This window comes from Plectropomus leopardus, chromosome 13 (genome assembly GCF_008729295.1).
Source record: "Plectropomus leopardus isolate mb chromosome 13, YSFRI_Pleo_2.0, whole genome shotgun sequence".
Classification (NCBI taxonomy): domain Eukaryota; kingdom Metazoa; phylum Chordata; class Actinopteri; order Perciformes; family Serranidae; genus Plectropomus; species Plectropomus leopardus.
Window position 1 is genome coordinate 15,316,690 of NC_056475.1, and position 17,559 is coordinate 15,334,248.

Here is a 17,559-nt window from a genome sequence, read left to right on the forward strand (position 1 = left end):
TTTCACTGCTTAACTTCTGCAATAAGAAAATAATAGGATTACAATAGAACAGTACAGAATAATAGGTAGGCTTCAAATATTCAAAAATGTTTCTTCCTCAGTTGTAAGCCTGAAAAATATAGACTGCAGTCTCAAAGTCAACTTACGAGAAAACTGACGTGTGCATTCTGAAGTTGTTTTTCTAAACTTTTAATACTGTTTGAACATAACAAAACGTCACTCGGTTTTCTTAGAAGTGTACATTTTTGTCAACAACAACAAAAAAGTGCTTCCTTTAAGTCGGGAGGTCAGATGAAATTCAATTAAAAATGCTGTTTGATGGGTTTAATTTGTTTTTCTTTTTATGCGCTGTCCCTTTTGTTGACACTCCTGAAAGCTGAAATAAAACCCTCCCTCAATATAATGGTGGAATAATGGGTGAGAGCTGTAACAGAAAGCAGTAAAGAGGCCGGTGTGGTGGAGGCCTTGGTGTGCTGCAGACTGGCAGTGCCTGGTGATAAGAGGCTGCGGCCTGGATGGCCTCTCTGAGGGGAAGTGATGCAAGACAGTAGCTCTTTGTTTAGTGGCATTACTTGGTCCCATGCCAGTGGCCCCACTGAATGAAATGGACCGGTTGGCTTGTTTGCTGGCTGGATGACTGGCTTCATGGTGGACAGGCTGACTGCCTGGCTGACTTGCTGGTAGGCAGGCAACTGTGGCACTAAAAATCGTGGCTAATCTCTCTTTTCTCTTCTTCTTTCTGTCTTTCTTCCTCTTTCGCCTCCTCGGACTCAAAGGAACACTTAAGCCGTGAACTGGGAAATATTTATTTCCATTAAAAAAAAAAAAATACGCCGGCACCAACGCTTTGGTTTTTGACATACTGGAAGTGAAAACTATTTGGATGTTTGACAATAGCTGTCAAGGCTGAAATTGTTCATGACAAGCTTTAAGATGTTTTTAATTTAATATCTGCAGTTGTTGCTCCAGCACACTGAGGCTCTCACTGACCATTTTAGGACGGATGCACATTAAATCAGACAAACATCTCAGAATCCCAAACTACTGCTCCTCCTTTGCGCCCTGTTCTCCTCCGACTATCCCAGCAGCTCCTCTCCGCTCCTCTGCTCTCCCCGCCACATCCTAAGTGTTGAAATGTGTGTTTTTCCTGCAGCTCAAGCCGTCCTGTCACACTTAGGTTCATTTTACTTTTGAATTCCACAGAGGAAAGAGAGGAGGGGGAAGGAGGGGGAAAGGGGGAGATACTGTGTGTGTTTGGACATCTGTGCATGTGTGTGTGTGTGTGCGGTGAGAGGCGACATGATTTTACAATCTGCAGGTCTAAATGTCAGGGGTTCCATTTCTAAACAGCGTGCACTTGCCATGTCTGCCCCATATAAGAGCGTGCATTCTTGTAGACCTGCGCAGGATCTTATGTGCGTACACACACGCGCACACATGAACGCCTGACTTGCCATTGTCTTGCTTCTCTCGACTCACCTGCAAGCAGGCAACCAAGTCACTAAGTGCCCAAGTTTCCATCCACCTGTTATAGGCACTTTTTCAATTTACACAGCAGAGAATCTAAGAGGAAACACCAGAATTAAAAAGTTTAACTAATGCAAAAAAACTTTAACACGTGTTTGAGGGGGAAAAGTCATTTCATATCACATTTTCAACTGTAGAACAGCTTCTTTGCATGTGACGTCATACATCGGTGTGCTATCTAGATAGAGGGCCAGCAACTGGAGGCAAAGACTATCAATGCTCTACAAATGCCTATGATTTGCACTATTTATGGCTGCGTCAATCGATCAAATTGGCAAAAATGAGGGACACTTCACATACCGAAATGTAGAATGTAAAAGGGAAAAGTAAAAAGAAAATTATTTTTTTTATTAAAAATTAAAAAAAACCCAAAATGAATAAATAAATAAAAATACTCATTCAGATTTTTAATGGCTTTTGACCAGACCTCTGTGTTCAGTTGACCTTGTAGGTAGGAAAAAGCAGTTTAAGTCAGCTAACGTCAACATTACCCTGACAGCATCCATGTACAGAGTTAAAATTGAAAAGACTCAAGTTATACTCAAGCACATTTACTCACCCAACCAAAAACAATATGGCAGTTGTTTCCGTCATCGAATCAACCACACACAAAATGGTTATAGCCCACTAGACTCTTGTATGCTATCATCAGCTCTCTGTGTAACGTTAGTAATATTAGTTACGTTAGGAGGTCAGGAGGACGAGCTAGTTTGTAACAATGATCTTGTTCACATTGGGCAATTAGGTCAAGTTGTTTTCTTCATTTTATATTGATTGCATCCAACATGGCTTTCAGTATCTGACAATGCCTGCTGCCCTTATAACGTCGTCACATTCTTCTATTTCCATTTAGTGATTTATCACTTCCTGCCCATCTGAATTTCTTGCATCATAAAAGGCCCGTGATTGAAAACAAGCTTTTAGCACCTCTAGCAGCCAGGCCAACTCCTACCATTTGTATAACAGTTGTGGATGGAGGTGTGTGTTAATTTTACCTTTCTTTAGCAGATTTTCTGTAAATTCATTTAACATTTGTTCCACATTTGGATGGAAACTTTACTTTTGCCTACAGGTTTATGAAGATAATCTTAACAATAATAACAGCAAATTTTAGGTGAGCATGGTGCTGCTGTAACCTGGGTGAGAAACCAACTACACCAGAAACTGTAAAATGTTAGTCTATTCTTTAGGGCTTTACAATGCAAGTTGGTTCCCAACATAACACTAAACATCGGATAAAATTACAAATCTTTGTGTCTGGAGCTAACCAGCATTCACAATGTCCCACGAATCTATTAATTTGGGTCATTTTAGGGTCAACTTCTGTAGTCTGATCCTGACTTTGGCAACTTTTGTTTGCCATTTTCTTGCACATTTATTTTGCACCTGCAACTCCAAAGCTGTATCATAAGCCTCTTTTACACATTCAAGGCGGGGATGTCACTTCATTATTCTACCTCGCCCTTTTGTATACAGCCGTGGACTCATGGGACAGCATTGTCTTGCTTTTAAGCTGGCAGTGAAGGTAGTTATAGTGCCTAATCCATGTCTTTGTGAAAGGGACAGCTGGTAGGATGGGACACATTGTGTATGACGTTTTGACGACGTGTTTATGTGTGTGAACCTTCACCAGGACATTCAAAAGGGAGCTAGCAGCACTCAGCAGCTAACTCAACGAAGAAGAACAGCAACTGAAAATGTCTACAAATTTGGGAGAAAATTAGGTCTGGGAGATCAGCCGCCATATAACAGGGATGGTAAAAGAGTCGTCCAACTTGTATGTCATAGGACACACCAGAGGCCGACGCTGTTGTGCTATGCCACGCCTTTTTTGCTGCCAGAGTGCAGCATACTATCTAAAATCATACACTGTAGCGGCATTATGCCTGCCTTTTTTGGATTTGTATCAAAAGCAAAGGTTGCATAATGAAGGGTCTTCACTGCACCCCTATTGTGCAGTTTCTATAGACAAATTGCCAAACTGTCACACTTTATTTTTTTTACAATAAACTGATCTACAATTATAGATTGTGTTATGTAAAACAGTAAAAGAAGGAGAGGGGCTTGATTGGGGGTGAAAGGAAAAGAGAGCGAGGAAAGTTTGTGTCTATGTGTACGCGTGTGTGTTTCTGAGGGTTGTTGGTGGTGCGAGGGGGGTTTGGTTGAGTGCTACACCAGATGTGAAAATGACTTTTGCAATATGTCATCTAAACAGCAAACTGCGGGGGATTTACTTGAGCTAACTTGAAGCACATAAGTGCTGGAAAGTCAAAATTACAGTTAGCTTCTTGAAAATCTCAAACAGATTCGGAGAACAGCTGAGGGGAAACATCATTCATTGCAGGAAACTGGCATGTCGTTTCCCTCCATGGCCTCAGAGCATTGGTCTAACACATGTTACCCAAATGCAGGTTCACGCTGGAAAAGTGGCGGCGTGCCCCTTTAAGTGGTATCTCGGGTCACATCAATGTAGGGCGATGTGATGACTTAGCAGGACGAGTTCTGCCAGTTGTGAAATGCAGCAGCTGATAAGAAGACAAACATGAGATGGGTCAAGTGAGATTATGTCGCTTGGAGGTTACACCTGATGATCCCTTTGTCCTGCGTTATCGCAACACAAGCTCCGTTTTCAGTGGGACTCATATGTAATGACAGTCCAGTACACACACACACACACACACACACACACACACACACACACACAAAAGGTCACACGTGTCCTAACTGGAACAAAGTCCCTTCCAGCCAAAGGGCCACTGACACACTTCTCTTTCTGTCTCGTGTATTTTTAAGCAGATTTATTGTATTTAAATGCCTTTTCTCAGTTGCTGATTTTTCATAATAAAAGTAAGTTATTCTCTTAGACATTCATGCAGCAAAAGTTGTACTTGCATTTAAGAATGTCTGCATGAAATTACCGGCACAACAGAAATACTTTGCCATAACAACAGTTGATGTGTGTGCTGGGTGTGACGACCTTATTCTCGACATTGTACAGTGACGCTGCAAATGAAGCAGAGCAAAAACATGCAGCAGCAGTCTGACATACTACCCCCACCCCCCACCCTCAACCCTTCCCCCAACACACACACACACATTTAGCAAATTGAAAAAGTAAACATGTTCAGAATACGTTTTTAGAAACATTCAAATATTATTTTCAACTGTTTTCTGGCTGCTGTTCGTTGCATTGTCTCCTGTGGTAAACCAAACCCTTTTAGTGGCACAGCAGGCCAAACCACAGCACAAATAATTATTTGCATACACAGTTTCTGACCCAGGACTGGTTCCTCAGTGAATCCAGCCTGCTATAATACCAGCCGATAATAAATGGTTTCTGCTTCACCTGCCTGTGCCGAAGCTTCCTGTGTTGATGATATGTATGTGGCCCGGTAGGGTGGAGATGACAATGTAGGTGTGGAGGAAGTCAAATGCAGGTGTTTGTGTGTGTGCGCTGTCCCAGGTGGGTGCTGACAGACCGGCAGGTAAACAGGCAGGTTGGTCTCTGATCTCACCTGTTGGAGCAGACACTGCAGCGCCTGCAGGGCTTCTGCAGCGGAAACGTGTTCTTTATGTAATGCTGGAAGGCCGACTCTGCTCTGTTCTTTATGTCTTCTTTTTTACTTTCTTGCTGTCTCCACTCTACCTTTCTCACCCACTCCGTGTTGTTCATTTGTTCCACTCTTCTCTCTCCCAGGTGCACTCGGGTAAACACCCAGGAAATAAGCATGTGGAGGTGAAGGGCATAAGGGGAGGAAAGAACGCCTCGGGGTAACAGCAGTGCAGGTGGGCTGGGGGGGTGGGGGGCGATGACAGTGTGTATGTGTGTGGGTGTGTGTGTGTGTGTGTGTGTGTGTGTGCGTGCGTGTGTGTGCGTGTGTGTGTGACAGGAAGATTTCATGTGCTCCAGCTTCTTAAGGAGGTGCTTTGTCGAGAAAGGAATGTTACACATCCAGATTATAACAGACCACCCCTATAAACTCGAAGGAAGTCAGTTTAACCTGCGAGTCAAACACACACACAAACACAGCAGCCATCAAGCATAAGCTCTGATCGGAAGTGACCGTCTGTCTCATGTTTCGCCGTCCGGAGGAATTCAATGAATTATTTCCTGTTGCTTATGTAATGTTTTCTTTCAGTTTAAGGTCAAGCTGCTTTATTTGGCCTTCAGTGACCTACCAGTGTTTTATAGAGAGCGATCTATTCAGACACAGGAAGCATGGGACCTCAGGAAGTTGAAGTGTTGATGTAAAAAAGCCTGTAAATGTTTCTTTACAGAATGATTAATAGTTAAAACAATCAGCGTCTATCAACAAAAATATCTTCATACGAAGCTTATGAGTCTTTTTCATTGCTGAAGTGTACACCATTACTCAGCAAGTCGGTCCTGTATTATCACATTAAATTTTAATGGTAAAAAATGTTGATTAATACATACATGCCCGTAAATTAAGCTATGTATCTTGTAATGAGAAGTGTATTTTTTTTCCAAAGTTCCACTTAATTTCTTTCTAGGTGCATGGGCATTCTCACTGTAATGATTTTTTCCTGTAAAATCATAGTAAACTACTGGTAGCTGTAGTTGCAAGCACCCTACCATTAAAACGTCACTACCATAAATTACTTAAACAGTATATTGCCGTTAAAATTATTACAGTATTGTACAGTAGAATGTAAGATTGGCTGTGTTTTACTGTATTTTTGAAAAAAAATTTGGTGGTATTTTTTACAGCAAATTGTAGCATTGTGGAGTGCACTGATGTGTGTGTGTCTGTGTGTCTGTGTCTGTGTCTGTGTCTGTGTGTGTGTCTGTGTGTGTGTGTGTGTGTGTGGGTGTGGGTGTGTGCACGTGTGTGCATCTTTTGGGTGAATACTACTCACAGAAAGTAATGACACAACAGCCGGGTATATTTAACAATATATATTTCCATTGTCAATGTACATTCCATTTCGACATAAGCTTTCTTCACAAACAAAAGGTTGGCATCTAAATAAATACTATATAAAATAGAACTTCAAAATAAATATATCTATAAAGGGAACCTTTTATATGAGAGATTTTTTTTCTTTTTGTTATATCTAAACAAAACAAAAGCACAGATCTCATTCTGTATCCCCAACATTGACATTGCAAAGGCATAAAGGAATGGAGTAGCATCACCCAGCTGTATGCGACTTTTCCTCTTGTTTGGGTTGGAAAAAAAAAAAAAAAAAATTAGTGCCGCCTGCAAATAAGCGACACAAAGGGGCATGGGTGTGTAAAAGTCACAGCATTGTAGCAAAAGAGTAAAACAAATAAAAAAAGGTTTTAATCATCGAGTTGTCATTGTCAGATGATTATTCCACACCTTGAACAGGCTAGGGAGCACATGTAAAAGTATAAAGCTAACATGAAGTGAAGAGCATTACTCTCGCAGTGACAGAGCCGAGAAATAAAGACAAGAAAGGCATTTGAAAAAAGAGGTCCGCTGTTTAAAAAAGATGGCACAGAACTACAAATCGAGAGGGAAAACATAGACAGGAGAAGAAAATGGACGAGAAAGGGAGAGAAAGAGAGACAGACTTGTCTTTCTCTCCCGTCTCTGTGGTATGACAAGTTTATGCACAGCAGCTGTGTTTGTCAATCAAGGCCAGGGGTGTTTGTTGGACTATTTCTCAGGGAGGAAGGAGGGAAGAGAAAAAAAAGCAAGAAAGAGAAAAAGAGGGGAGAGAGCTGAGACACTGAGCAGCAACAGCAGGAAATGGGTTGATCCGGATAGGGGTAGATTGTGTTCCCTGTGTGGATTCAATGAGTCCACAGTCTTAAAGACTCGGAGAGGAACCAGGGAATTAGCCTAGCCTCTCGACTGCTAATGAGCCATGGATAGCATAAACAGCAGGAGTTATTTTTCTCTCTTCTTCTTTATTGCCGGGCACACTTTTACTAAATCAAGTGCGAGTGATAGAAAGATAATTTTCGTTACCCCTTTCCTGAACTTTCCTCTTGCCACCCTCCCTCTTTTTCTTTTTCTCACAACCTCAAAAACACTTTAATCTTACCCTCAAAATATATATCTAATATATTCTCTATATATTTTGTAATGAATTGTAGTTATAACGTACCATGCAATCTTTCAAGGACATTTAAAAGTCTCTTCTAAAGAACACAAATGTTGTGAAACTATTTACAGCAAATAACATTTCACCTGCATAGCTCTATTACTAAATATATTGTCAAAACATTTGTGATTTTTGCCGCCCACCTACATGTATTAGGCCTCTGCCTAGTCACACAATCATTCTCAGTTTTGGCACCTTTCGCTCAGACTGAATTGCTAGGTTTTGAAAATATTGCCTCATACATTCAAGACTAAGGACAGTGTGTTTTTTTCTTTCCTTTTTTTGTTTCCTGTGTGATATCAGCATTGTGCAACAAGACAAAATGTGAGCAAAGTTAGGTGCCCTAATGGAAGTTAAGGGTCCAACATGAAAGAGAGGTGTGTGTTATGGAGCAACAAAGACAGTATGCCTTTATGCCAAACAGAAAAGGCCATCTGTATTAAAGGGCAGCATGCCTTTAAGAACCAACTGCCGTCAACTCCATTTGGCAAGAGTGCATAACAACTGTGATCACTCTGACAGCAAAAACAAGCTACTGTATGCTAGCTTCCTTTGGCAAAGTCCTAAGAACATCATGCAAGCCACAAAAATAGACTTTAAGAATAAAAGACAGACTGACTAACGCAGCTATGCAGCATAATGATTAGAATTTAATGAAGACACTGTGTGTAGAGGGGGGGCTGGGGGCCGTGTGGACTAAATGTAGTGCACACAAACAAAATGTGAGATAGCTGAGGTGGTTAATACTGTGCTTTAGTACATCCTTTAAGGGGTTTGCATCTTCCTAAAAAGGTTGTGCAAGTGGCAGGTTTGATTTCGACAAAGGCTGACTAGATACGAACACAACAACAACTTTGCTATGCCTTCTCTCCCCCCCTCTTCACTCTCTATCACTTGCATCCCCTCTCCTCTGGTAAATGTTATTTTCTGGCCAGTTTCTCTCACGCTTAGCTTACTCGTTTTAAATTATTCACTATTGCCTTTCTGCCCCTAAATGTTTCTTTGCCGTCGTGTGCAAAGAGGAAGTAGACCAGGCTCTTAGGCAGTTTAGAAATCAACATGCTGTAGGCCAAGTTCTAGAGAGGATTACTGAAACAGTCCCTGAGAAGGTTGGGTGTCCTTTTCTTATAACATTTCTCTACAATACATTGACTTCTAGCACGGTGGATAACCATTAGACTATAGCATGCAGGTCATGACATGCATTACCTCTGAGGTGATTGGTGAACAGCATTCAAAATCTTTTAAAATCTCTGGGCCTCACCTCCCAAATATAGGAAAACACACTGTAAAGTGATTATCTCTCTCTCACTTGCAGTACAACTGCTTATGCACAATACAGAGTGAGAATTATGGGAATTGATTATTCTTTTAAAGACTCAAAAATGTTTCTTTACAGCTCCTCCTTGGGGATAAAATGTTAGCATTACCAAGCTATCATCTTTAAGCTAAGAGGGAAAAATGGTGACACTAAAAGATGGTGATCATCATAATAGTGGAGAGAGTGAGTGAGTAAGTGGTGGTTTCACTCTCAAAGTGGCCTTTCATAAAGCCACAGTATAGGTAATCACCTGTTTTCCTGTTTGTTCAGACGGAGGATCACTGGGCTGTGCTTTTGGGGGAGGGGGAGGGAGGACGTACAGATATTTATCTCCATCAAATAACTTTTCTGTTATTCGAGGATCAGCAACCAGTTTCTGGTTAGTTACCATTACAAAATTAGCTGAGAAATACAGAGCAGCAGAGAGGTACAATGACTTTGTGCCTTCAGCCATCTTTGCAGAACACCAGTCCCATTATCTAGTCTCTTCTTCTTCTTCTTCTTCTTCTTCTTCTTCTTGTGTCACACTTACAAAAAAAACATCTCAGGGGGCCTGTTAGCTGTTCCTACTAGCCAACTTTCTCAGGTCAGGCCCTGTTTGATCATCCACCCTATCAAACATAGGTCAGGAAGCCATTTAAGTACCTTTGTTTTACATAAGTCACCTTCCAGCAGATTAATGGGGTAGTTTAAGGGGTTGGTGTTGGATTGTCCTATCCATAGAGAGCAAGCAAGTACTGTGTGGTCCTGTCCATTTTTTAGCGAGGCCACCGCTAACCAGTTTGGTCCACTATCATGACCCCTGCTGCTGCTTCTCTAGTGTCCCAACTTTTGCTTCCACCCCTCCATTTTTACACACGGGGATGCTCACGCCACCCTGTGAGTTCTTGCAGCGACAGCCGGGCCTGCTAACATTGTCGTAACACTTCTGTCCCAGTTTGGCCAGGCCCGTAGCCGGCAGATAGCAGACCAGGCAAGGCAGGACGACTGAAAGGGCAGCCATGAAGGACCAGCGTGCGCAACAGTTGGCCTGGGAGCACGAGCAAGGCTTGTCAGCACAGGAGCCCTCGTCGTCCTCGTCCTCGGTGCAGTGGTAGAAGATCCCTTTGACCAGGCACATGCAGGTGGCTGTATCCACCAAGCTCTGGGCAGAGCACAGGCACTCCTGGTTGCAGACCCAGCAAGAGGGTAGGGTTCGGGGGAGTGTACACTCCGTGCATCGGCACTTCCCACAGTGCTCGCAGAGAAGGAGGTGCTTCTTCTCGGCCGGGGAGGAAGGGATCAGCGCTGACCCCTGCTGGCCTCCGGTGGTGCACACGCCTCCCACTGGCATCTTTGCAGACTTGAGGTCTAGCGATTTAGAGGAGGAGGAGCAGGAGGAAGCAGAGGAAGAGGAGGTGAGGACTTTTGATTCAGAGGAAGGGAAGCAGCCTGGAGTTCGGGTAGTAACTGTGTTGACGGCACCCTGGTGGGGATGCAGGTTTGGGTGGTGGTCCACCGTTGGGTTGGGCGCAGCATGGTCCAGCAGCCTCTGATCAGAGGAGGTGCTGCTGCTACTGCTGATAGAGCTGGGCCTCCCGCTGAAGGAAATCCAAGGGTGGGTGGTGGTATCCTGGTGAGGGTGGGGCTCGCACCTGCCCTGCTGGTGGTGCTGGTGTTGGTGGTTGTGATGATGGTTCTGATTCGCCCCCAGAAAGGCCTCCTGGTTCTGACCAAGCCAGGTGATTCTTCGGTTTACAGACTTCTGGCTCGGGGGCTGCTGGGAGACAACGGCCGGGCTGTCAATGTAGTCATTCTCCACATGCGAGGACTTTATCTGATCAATGGGGTAGATGGTTAGAGGGTGCTGAAGGCGGCCGTAGGGCACTCGACTGTCCAGCAGGGGCTGGGATATAAGGGAGGAGGAAACTCCGGGTATGTGGTGGGGAACCCTGGACTCCATGTGTAGGCTTGAGCCTCGCACGTCTTCACTCTAAAGCAGCATTTAGCAAAACTGCAAAAAGACAAATGTGACAGTTATGAATGGTTGCATTTTCAAGAAAGCAGTATAAGTATAAATTGAAGAAAAGTGATTATTTTTCATAACTTCATTATATCTTAAAACTGTCAAAAGAATGGCAGCAAGGTTCGTTATAAAGAACGAGAACAAGAATGCATGTATTACTAAAATTGTCTTTTACCAAACTGGGTTATGTTGAGGTCAAAACCTTCATTTTTTGAAAATACATACTTATTGTTTATTTAACCTTGTATTTAATCACACCTGTTAATATCTATTGGTCGGTCAGGTTGTCAAGTGTCATTTTTACCCTCTGTGGTATAATTTCATTTTCCTGCCGTTTTTCCAAAGCCTCTGTTGATGACTAACCGCTGCCTTATGTCACAATTTAGCTACTAAAATTAACTACTAAACCTACTTTCCTCTTATGATTTTAAAGTTTTCTGGATAAATCAAACAATGACTATCTGAAGGGGTTGCTACATTTCAAATCAACATCTCTGACAGCATGTTAAAAACTAGGCCTATTACAAGTAATTTACTTCGTCCAAGACAATTATTAAATCTTTTGAACTTGCAGCGAACCAGAGCATTTCGGTCTCTCAACGGAAATCTCTTTCAAGACCAGATCTCTGCAATAATCTGAATGTAGAGTTTCCAAACGATCTTGATCTTTAGACTGAATACCAACAGGGTTTCAAACCTCCTCTATTCTAACTTTGACATTAGAACAATAGAAGTTGGGCTCTCATCGCCTCCCTTCCAAAGAGCAGGGAGCACCAGAGAGCAGGGCTTGCATGCAAAAGACTCAAAGATGCAAAACAAGGCAGAGCAAAGAGAGGACAAGGTTGCCACAGAAGGGACTTCAACAAAGCAAAAATGAACACTAGAGGAGAAGAAAATTAGATCTTTGTATATAACATACAGTAAAAGGCAGTAATTGTGCATATAATTATGCCTGTAAAATACATATATTACAATATGTATACATACAATTTTGAATGAGAGAAGCAGGCCGGTCTGGCAATTTTGTGAATGGCTCTGATTTTGTGAACTACAGGTTTTTATGAATGAAAGTTGCTGGCTGCATTCGGTGTTGCGACATGAATCAATGCGCTCCAGTCATGATGAGCCTGAATGAAATCGGTTTCATCATTCATTTCATCGATGAACGCAGCATTCAGAGACCTAATCTACTTTACAAAAAACAAAAAAGGATGATTGAAGACAAACGACGCAACACAACCATTTCCACTGACCCATATCTGTGGCGTTTAGCGTATTGCAAAATACCCCACAGAGCCCAGCTCATTTGCACCATAAGAGGCATCCCGGTTTTGATTATTCTTTCAAGGCAACCTTAATATTTCCGAGCTCCTAGAAACTGTCGTCTGGTGGTTTATTACTGCTAGTTGATGCTCTATTTTATTTAAAAACGACACGGCTCTGTTTGACCGTCGGCTCGTGTTATTCTCCTTTTCCACACATTTGCAAGTGGTTGAGAAACCTGTTGCGACATCGCTGGCACCGACACAAGCGCTTGTGATCGTCAAATCTAGACCATTATGAGCTCCAAGCCGGAACAGTGCGTGATCAAGTGCGTGTATGAGTGCGTGCGTGTGTGCGCGTCCCTCCCTTCAATATGTGAATGGACTGAGTCATAAAAACCGGAGGCGGCCGCTTGGCATACTCAAATAGCATGTTTAGGCTATATAGGCATTGTAACCACGTATTCAACACCGTACTCCTTATATCAGTAAATTGGCAAAATTATGACATTAATAAAGAAAATGGTACACTGTGTGCCTCCAGACAGGCGGCTGAGGGATAGTTTTAATCGGCGGTGGTAAAATGCGTAGTTTGATGCGTAAATCCTGGACGTTATAGCTCTTAGCAACCAAAAGACGCAGATTAAAGATACGTTAGTAAATTTTCTGCCGGACAACACGAAATGGTAGGGAAAAAAAGCCAAAACACCTGACACAACCGACATGGTGCGCCAACCAGGCGGTCGCTGCAGCGACACACTCAAACGAACCGCCCGAGATAGACTACAGCATGAGCAGGGTTCAGAGTGGACGGAGATTTAGACAGAGATGGGAATGTGGAGCTGTTCTGCTGCCTTTAATCGTGACAGTGACTTTAAATGTAGCCACAAATAACAACACTGAGATACGTAGCCTATGTAATAATAAAAAATGCAGCACTGGAAGCAAATAATACGATAAAACGCCACACTGTCTCCCCTCTCTGCGTCCTCAGCCTTGCTTTTGGTACGAAATCGGCGGTTAAATATTGACTCAAAGTGCAAACACGGGTCGACGAAACAGCTTGTTGCAAAATAGAGTTTGCAGGAGCGTTTTCGTGCCTGTGATCCAGCGGATTGAGAGGCAGCAGAGAATTTTAATACTTGGGTTTGTGCAGCCACACGCTCACAAGTCACACGCATTCACCGATGAGAAAACACCGAGAGGTGATCACTTACTGTGGTTTCAGGATAAAATTCTCATCTCTTCGTTGCGCACGACGATTGCGCGCAGGCTATCGGCTAGTCCAGTCCAAGCGAGTGAGTAGCTCCACAAATGTCGAGTAAAAGATAAGTCCAAATCTTAATATGAGCAAGGTATTGCGAAGGGAGAGCGGGTCTCTTGCACTATTCTCCACTCGCTGGTGCGTAAAAGGCGACTGCGGTTGTGGACGCAGAGCTTTGGATTTGATGTTGCAACCACCAAGGGGGAGGGAAGTGAGTTTTTATGAATGGGAGGGTAGAGGAAAGGAAAGGGACGGCACTGCGCAGATGCCTCGGCTTTTTTCTCTCTTTTTTTGTGAATGGGAGGGCAGAGCGACTCGGGAGGGCTGAAATGCGGAGGTTACATTTTTATGAATGGGGAGGACTCCGAATGGCATTGCGCAGGCGCGATGCCGAGATTTTTATGAATGGGAAGAAATGGCGAATGAGGCGTGTGTGTGTGTGTCTGTGTGTGTGTGTGAGAGAGAGGGAGAGGGAGAGAGAATGAGCGGGTGAGAGAGAGAAGAGGGGGGCGAGGGAATGAGGAGGTGGGGAGTTTTTTTGGTCACAAGGGCAATGTCAGGCCCAATTTACATAAAGAGTCGGGCTGTGGTGCCACTCTCGCTTTATTTTAGCCTGTTAATTTATTTATCTATGCATCGTGCTTCCTGCAACACGTTAAAGGAGACGCGATTATGGTGGTGTTGTGTAATAGATGAGAGGGGGATGTGAGGGGGCTAAATCTGCAACGAATTAATTTGTTTTCTTCATTGCTGGCAAATCTGATCTCTAATATTCTTCTGATTGTGATAAATGGGTGCCAAACTGCCTAATGAAAAACATGCAATCACGGAGTACATTTTAGGAAACAAAACATCTCAGCAGAGCCACAAATCAGCAGGAATATGATACCAAGTGGGTTGATGAATAAAATACCCTGAAGGCTGTTTTAATCAGAGTAAACTCGATGATATCAGGATGTCAGAGACCTTTTCAAATCACACGAGCTCGATTAGGCTAAATAATGGCCGCTCCCCTTGCGTTACTGATCTGTCTAAAGCTGTTTATTGCGAACAAGGACGTGCCCTTCCTTCCTCTGCAACAATGTGAGGTATGACTACAGCTTGGAAGTGTAAAAAAAAAACAGGAGAAGAGGAGGAAGGAGGAGGAGGAGGAGGAGGAGAGGAGGGAGGGGAGGGGGTTATAACGCCTACTCTGAAACGCAAACCAGCATGAGGGCAGGCAGGATTCACAAAAGGACAGGATGTTGTTGATTTGTACCGAAACCACACGGAGGAAATGAGTGTGAATTTTCTTTCTCTCTGACATCCCAGTGTGTGTGTGTGTGTGTGTGTGTGTGTGTGTGTGTGTGTGTGTGTGTGTGCGTGTGTGTGCGTGTGTGTGTGTGTGTATGTGTGTGCTTCCCTGCAAACCCCCCCGCCACCACCCTCCACCTCACCCCCCCTCCCCTCCCTCTGCTTGGGGCTTTTAACCAGTCAAAGGTTAACTGTTGCCCCATTATCCTTATGCACACGTCACCATGGCAACCACTACACCACCAAATTGGGATTATTGTTTTGGTGAAAGACAGAAACAGAGCGAAAGAGAAAAGCAAGGAAAATAAATACATTTATTTGTATTTTACTCTCAGCAAAACATAAAAATGACTTACTGTGCTTACCATTTCTAAAATATCATCTGCCTCTGCCAGACCCTTTAACACTGAGCTGCTTGTGGACTGAACTCATTTTATCCCTATATATTCATTGTTTTAAACCTATTATTTTTTGTTTTTAAATCTGTTGTTGTTGTGTTTTAATATGTGTCGTTGTATTTTATTTGTTATATTTTTAATGTCTGGTTTTGATGTTTTGGGCTGCTTTAACAAAGACATTTAGATTAATGAATTATTATTATTATTATTATTATTATTACTTGCTAGAAACATCTGGTGGGCCAAATTAAACCTTGATGTGACAACTTTACCCTGATATACAGGGATTTAAAGTGTGACTGGGGTGCTCAAAAGTATATTCATGATCTTTTCATGCAAGAGGGAAGTGGAATTAAGTTTTAATATTTTAGCACAGTTTTAATAGCTTGTTGTTGTATTATATATGAATATAGTGAATAAATAAATAATAAGTAGGGGAAACTAAGGCTAGATTGTAACATGTGTGCTGATTATAAATGATTGATTACATGATTTTTGGCGACATAAATAAAATAGACCTGTTTTCATTTGTAAAGCAGCACTTTTACACAGTACATATCAAAAATACAATTAAAGTAAAACATTTGTATGACTAACAGGCTGAGGCTCTAATGCAGACTGCTGAAGTGAAAGTAATCATATTGCATGCCCACTTTATGGGTTTATTCATAAGATGTACATTCTACTGCGCAATGTCTTGTAAGAACTATTTTAGTTACAGTCCAGTTTTACTTTATTAGTCATATACAGGTTAAACATGGTCAAAGGTGCAACAACCTGCACTGGACAAGAGAACGAGTCAGCGCAGCAATACCTGTACAAGTCACATAAAGAATAAAATAATATTAAAAACAGATATATAAAAATAAGATAAAGTGATAGGATGTAAAATAAGAAGGAATGACACAAATAAAATATTAAGTGAAATATAAAATATTAACCCCAATTTAACCTGCAGTAACTGCAGACCACCAGTTTTCAATAGCATCACAATATCTACAGAACAGTATTACAAAATAACTTTGTAAATAAGATTATGTAGATCAGACCTGATAATAGCCAACATGGTGTTAATTTCTTTTTGAAGGGATCTTTTCAATAAAAAGTGATCAATTGACACTCATTTAAAGTCGTATTATAAAAGAAAGGAAGCCTTTATAATAGACCAACAAATATGTAAATGTCATATGACAGCTTCTCTTTTGTTTTCCTTGCATTTTTGTTATCTCTCTCTCTCTCTCTCTCTCTCTCTCTCTCACACACACACACACACACACACACACACACAGATAGGGAGATGCACAAAGACACATACTGCAGATACTTGCAGATTTCTGTGCGCAGCTGTGTGGCTTGCAGGCATGGCCCACATGAAGTGCTTGTTGAATTGTAGATTTCTTGTCGGTGTGATCATCCAGGCATACATGCACGGAAGGGAAGGCCTAGATTTCTCTCCAGAGTCTTCCCTCCCAGCCTTCCTTCCTGCCACATCTGCTGGCTACTGCTGTGAGCCTTATTACTAATGGACAGCCCCATCTGCTTCCACAGCATTTTGACTTATTTAATGTTAAAAGTTGTTTTTTTTTCATTCCACTGTGCAAACCACTGTAACAAAACACTAATTATTTGTTATCTTTTTAATTTGAATTTCTACCAAAAACATGCAGTTGAACTGTTAATCCCAGCTCAGACTGTATATGTCCAGACTAATCCAGACATTTCTCTCTAAATCAAATTACAATGTCAATAGCCCTTTTGTTAATCGCTTAAGTCTATCACTTGATGTATTTCACTAATCTATTGCTGTTTGTCAGTGTTGTATTTCCTGACTGCTCCCAAGACGCAACAACTTGAGAAAAGCTCGTAATTGCTCAGTGCGTGTGTGTATTCGTGTGTGTGTGTGTGTGTGTGACAGTGCTTAAATGCAAATCACAGCGATAGCTCCACAGAGTGCTCGCAGCTAACATCAAAAGCTTCCTGTTGCAGGTAAGCCATCATTTACCCCCCACCCCCCCAACACTTTACAATACACATCTCTCACCAATTAACAGCTGTCAGTACGTCTGCACAGCTTTCCTCACAGACATGAATTAAAATCCCCAAAAGAAAAAATTGTAAGTTGTGATACCATCAAAACTGACTCAAGTGGTATAATGCTTGTTTATGTTGTTTAACCCTTTGAAACCTCGATCAGCATCATTTTTCTTGTGCTGCATTCAGATGCCTTTCACAAGCTTTTTGACCCTTTTGAATCCTAAGCAAATTGGTTGGTTTTCTTTTGAAAACATGGTGAAAAACGCTATGAATAAAGTGTGAAGCTATGTCCCACAAATTGCAAGAAATTAGTAAAAGGTGACAAGAAAATTACCTAAAACTTAGCTCTAAAAAAG

At 42.2% G+C, this 17,559-nt stretch overlaps 1 protein-coding gene across 1 annotated transcript; it reads right to left on the bottom strand.

The window, feature by feature from the left end:
- Window positions 1-6,832: 6,832 nt before the first annotated feature.
- spry4 (sprouty homolog 4 (Drosophila)) lies at window positions 6,833-13,656 on the bottom strand. Its single transcript, XM_042499659.1, has 2 exons — window positions 13,432-13,656; window positions 6,833-10,940 (listed from the first exon to the last, which is right to left on the bottom strand). The coding sequence occupies exon 2, from the start codon at window positions 10,887-10,889 to the stop codon at window positions 9,741-9,743; it is 1,149 nt and encodes a 382-aa protein (XP_042355593.1). The 5' UTR covers window positions 10,890-10,940; window positions 13,432-13,656; the 3' UTR covers window positions 6,833-9,740.
- Between the last annotated feature and the right edge of the window lie 3,903 nt (window positions 13,657-17,559).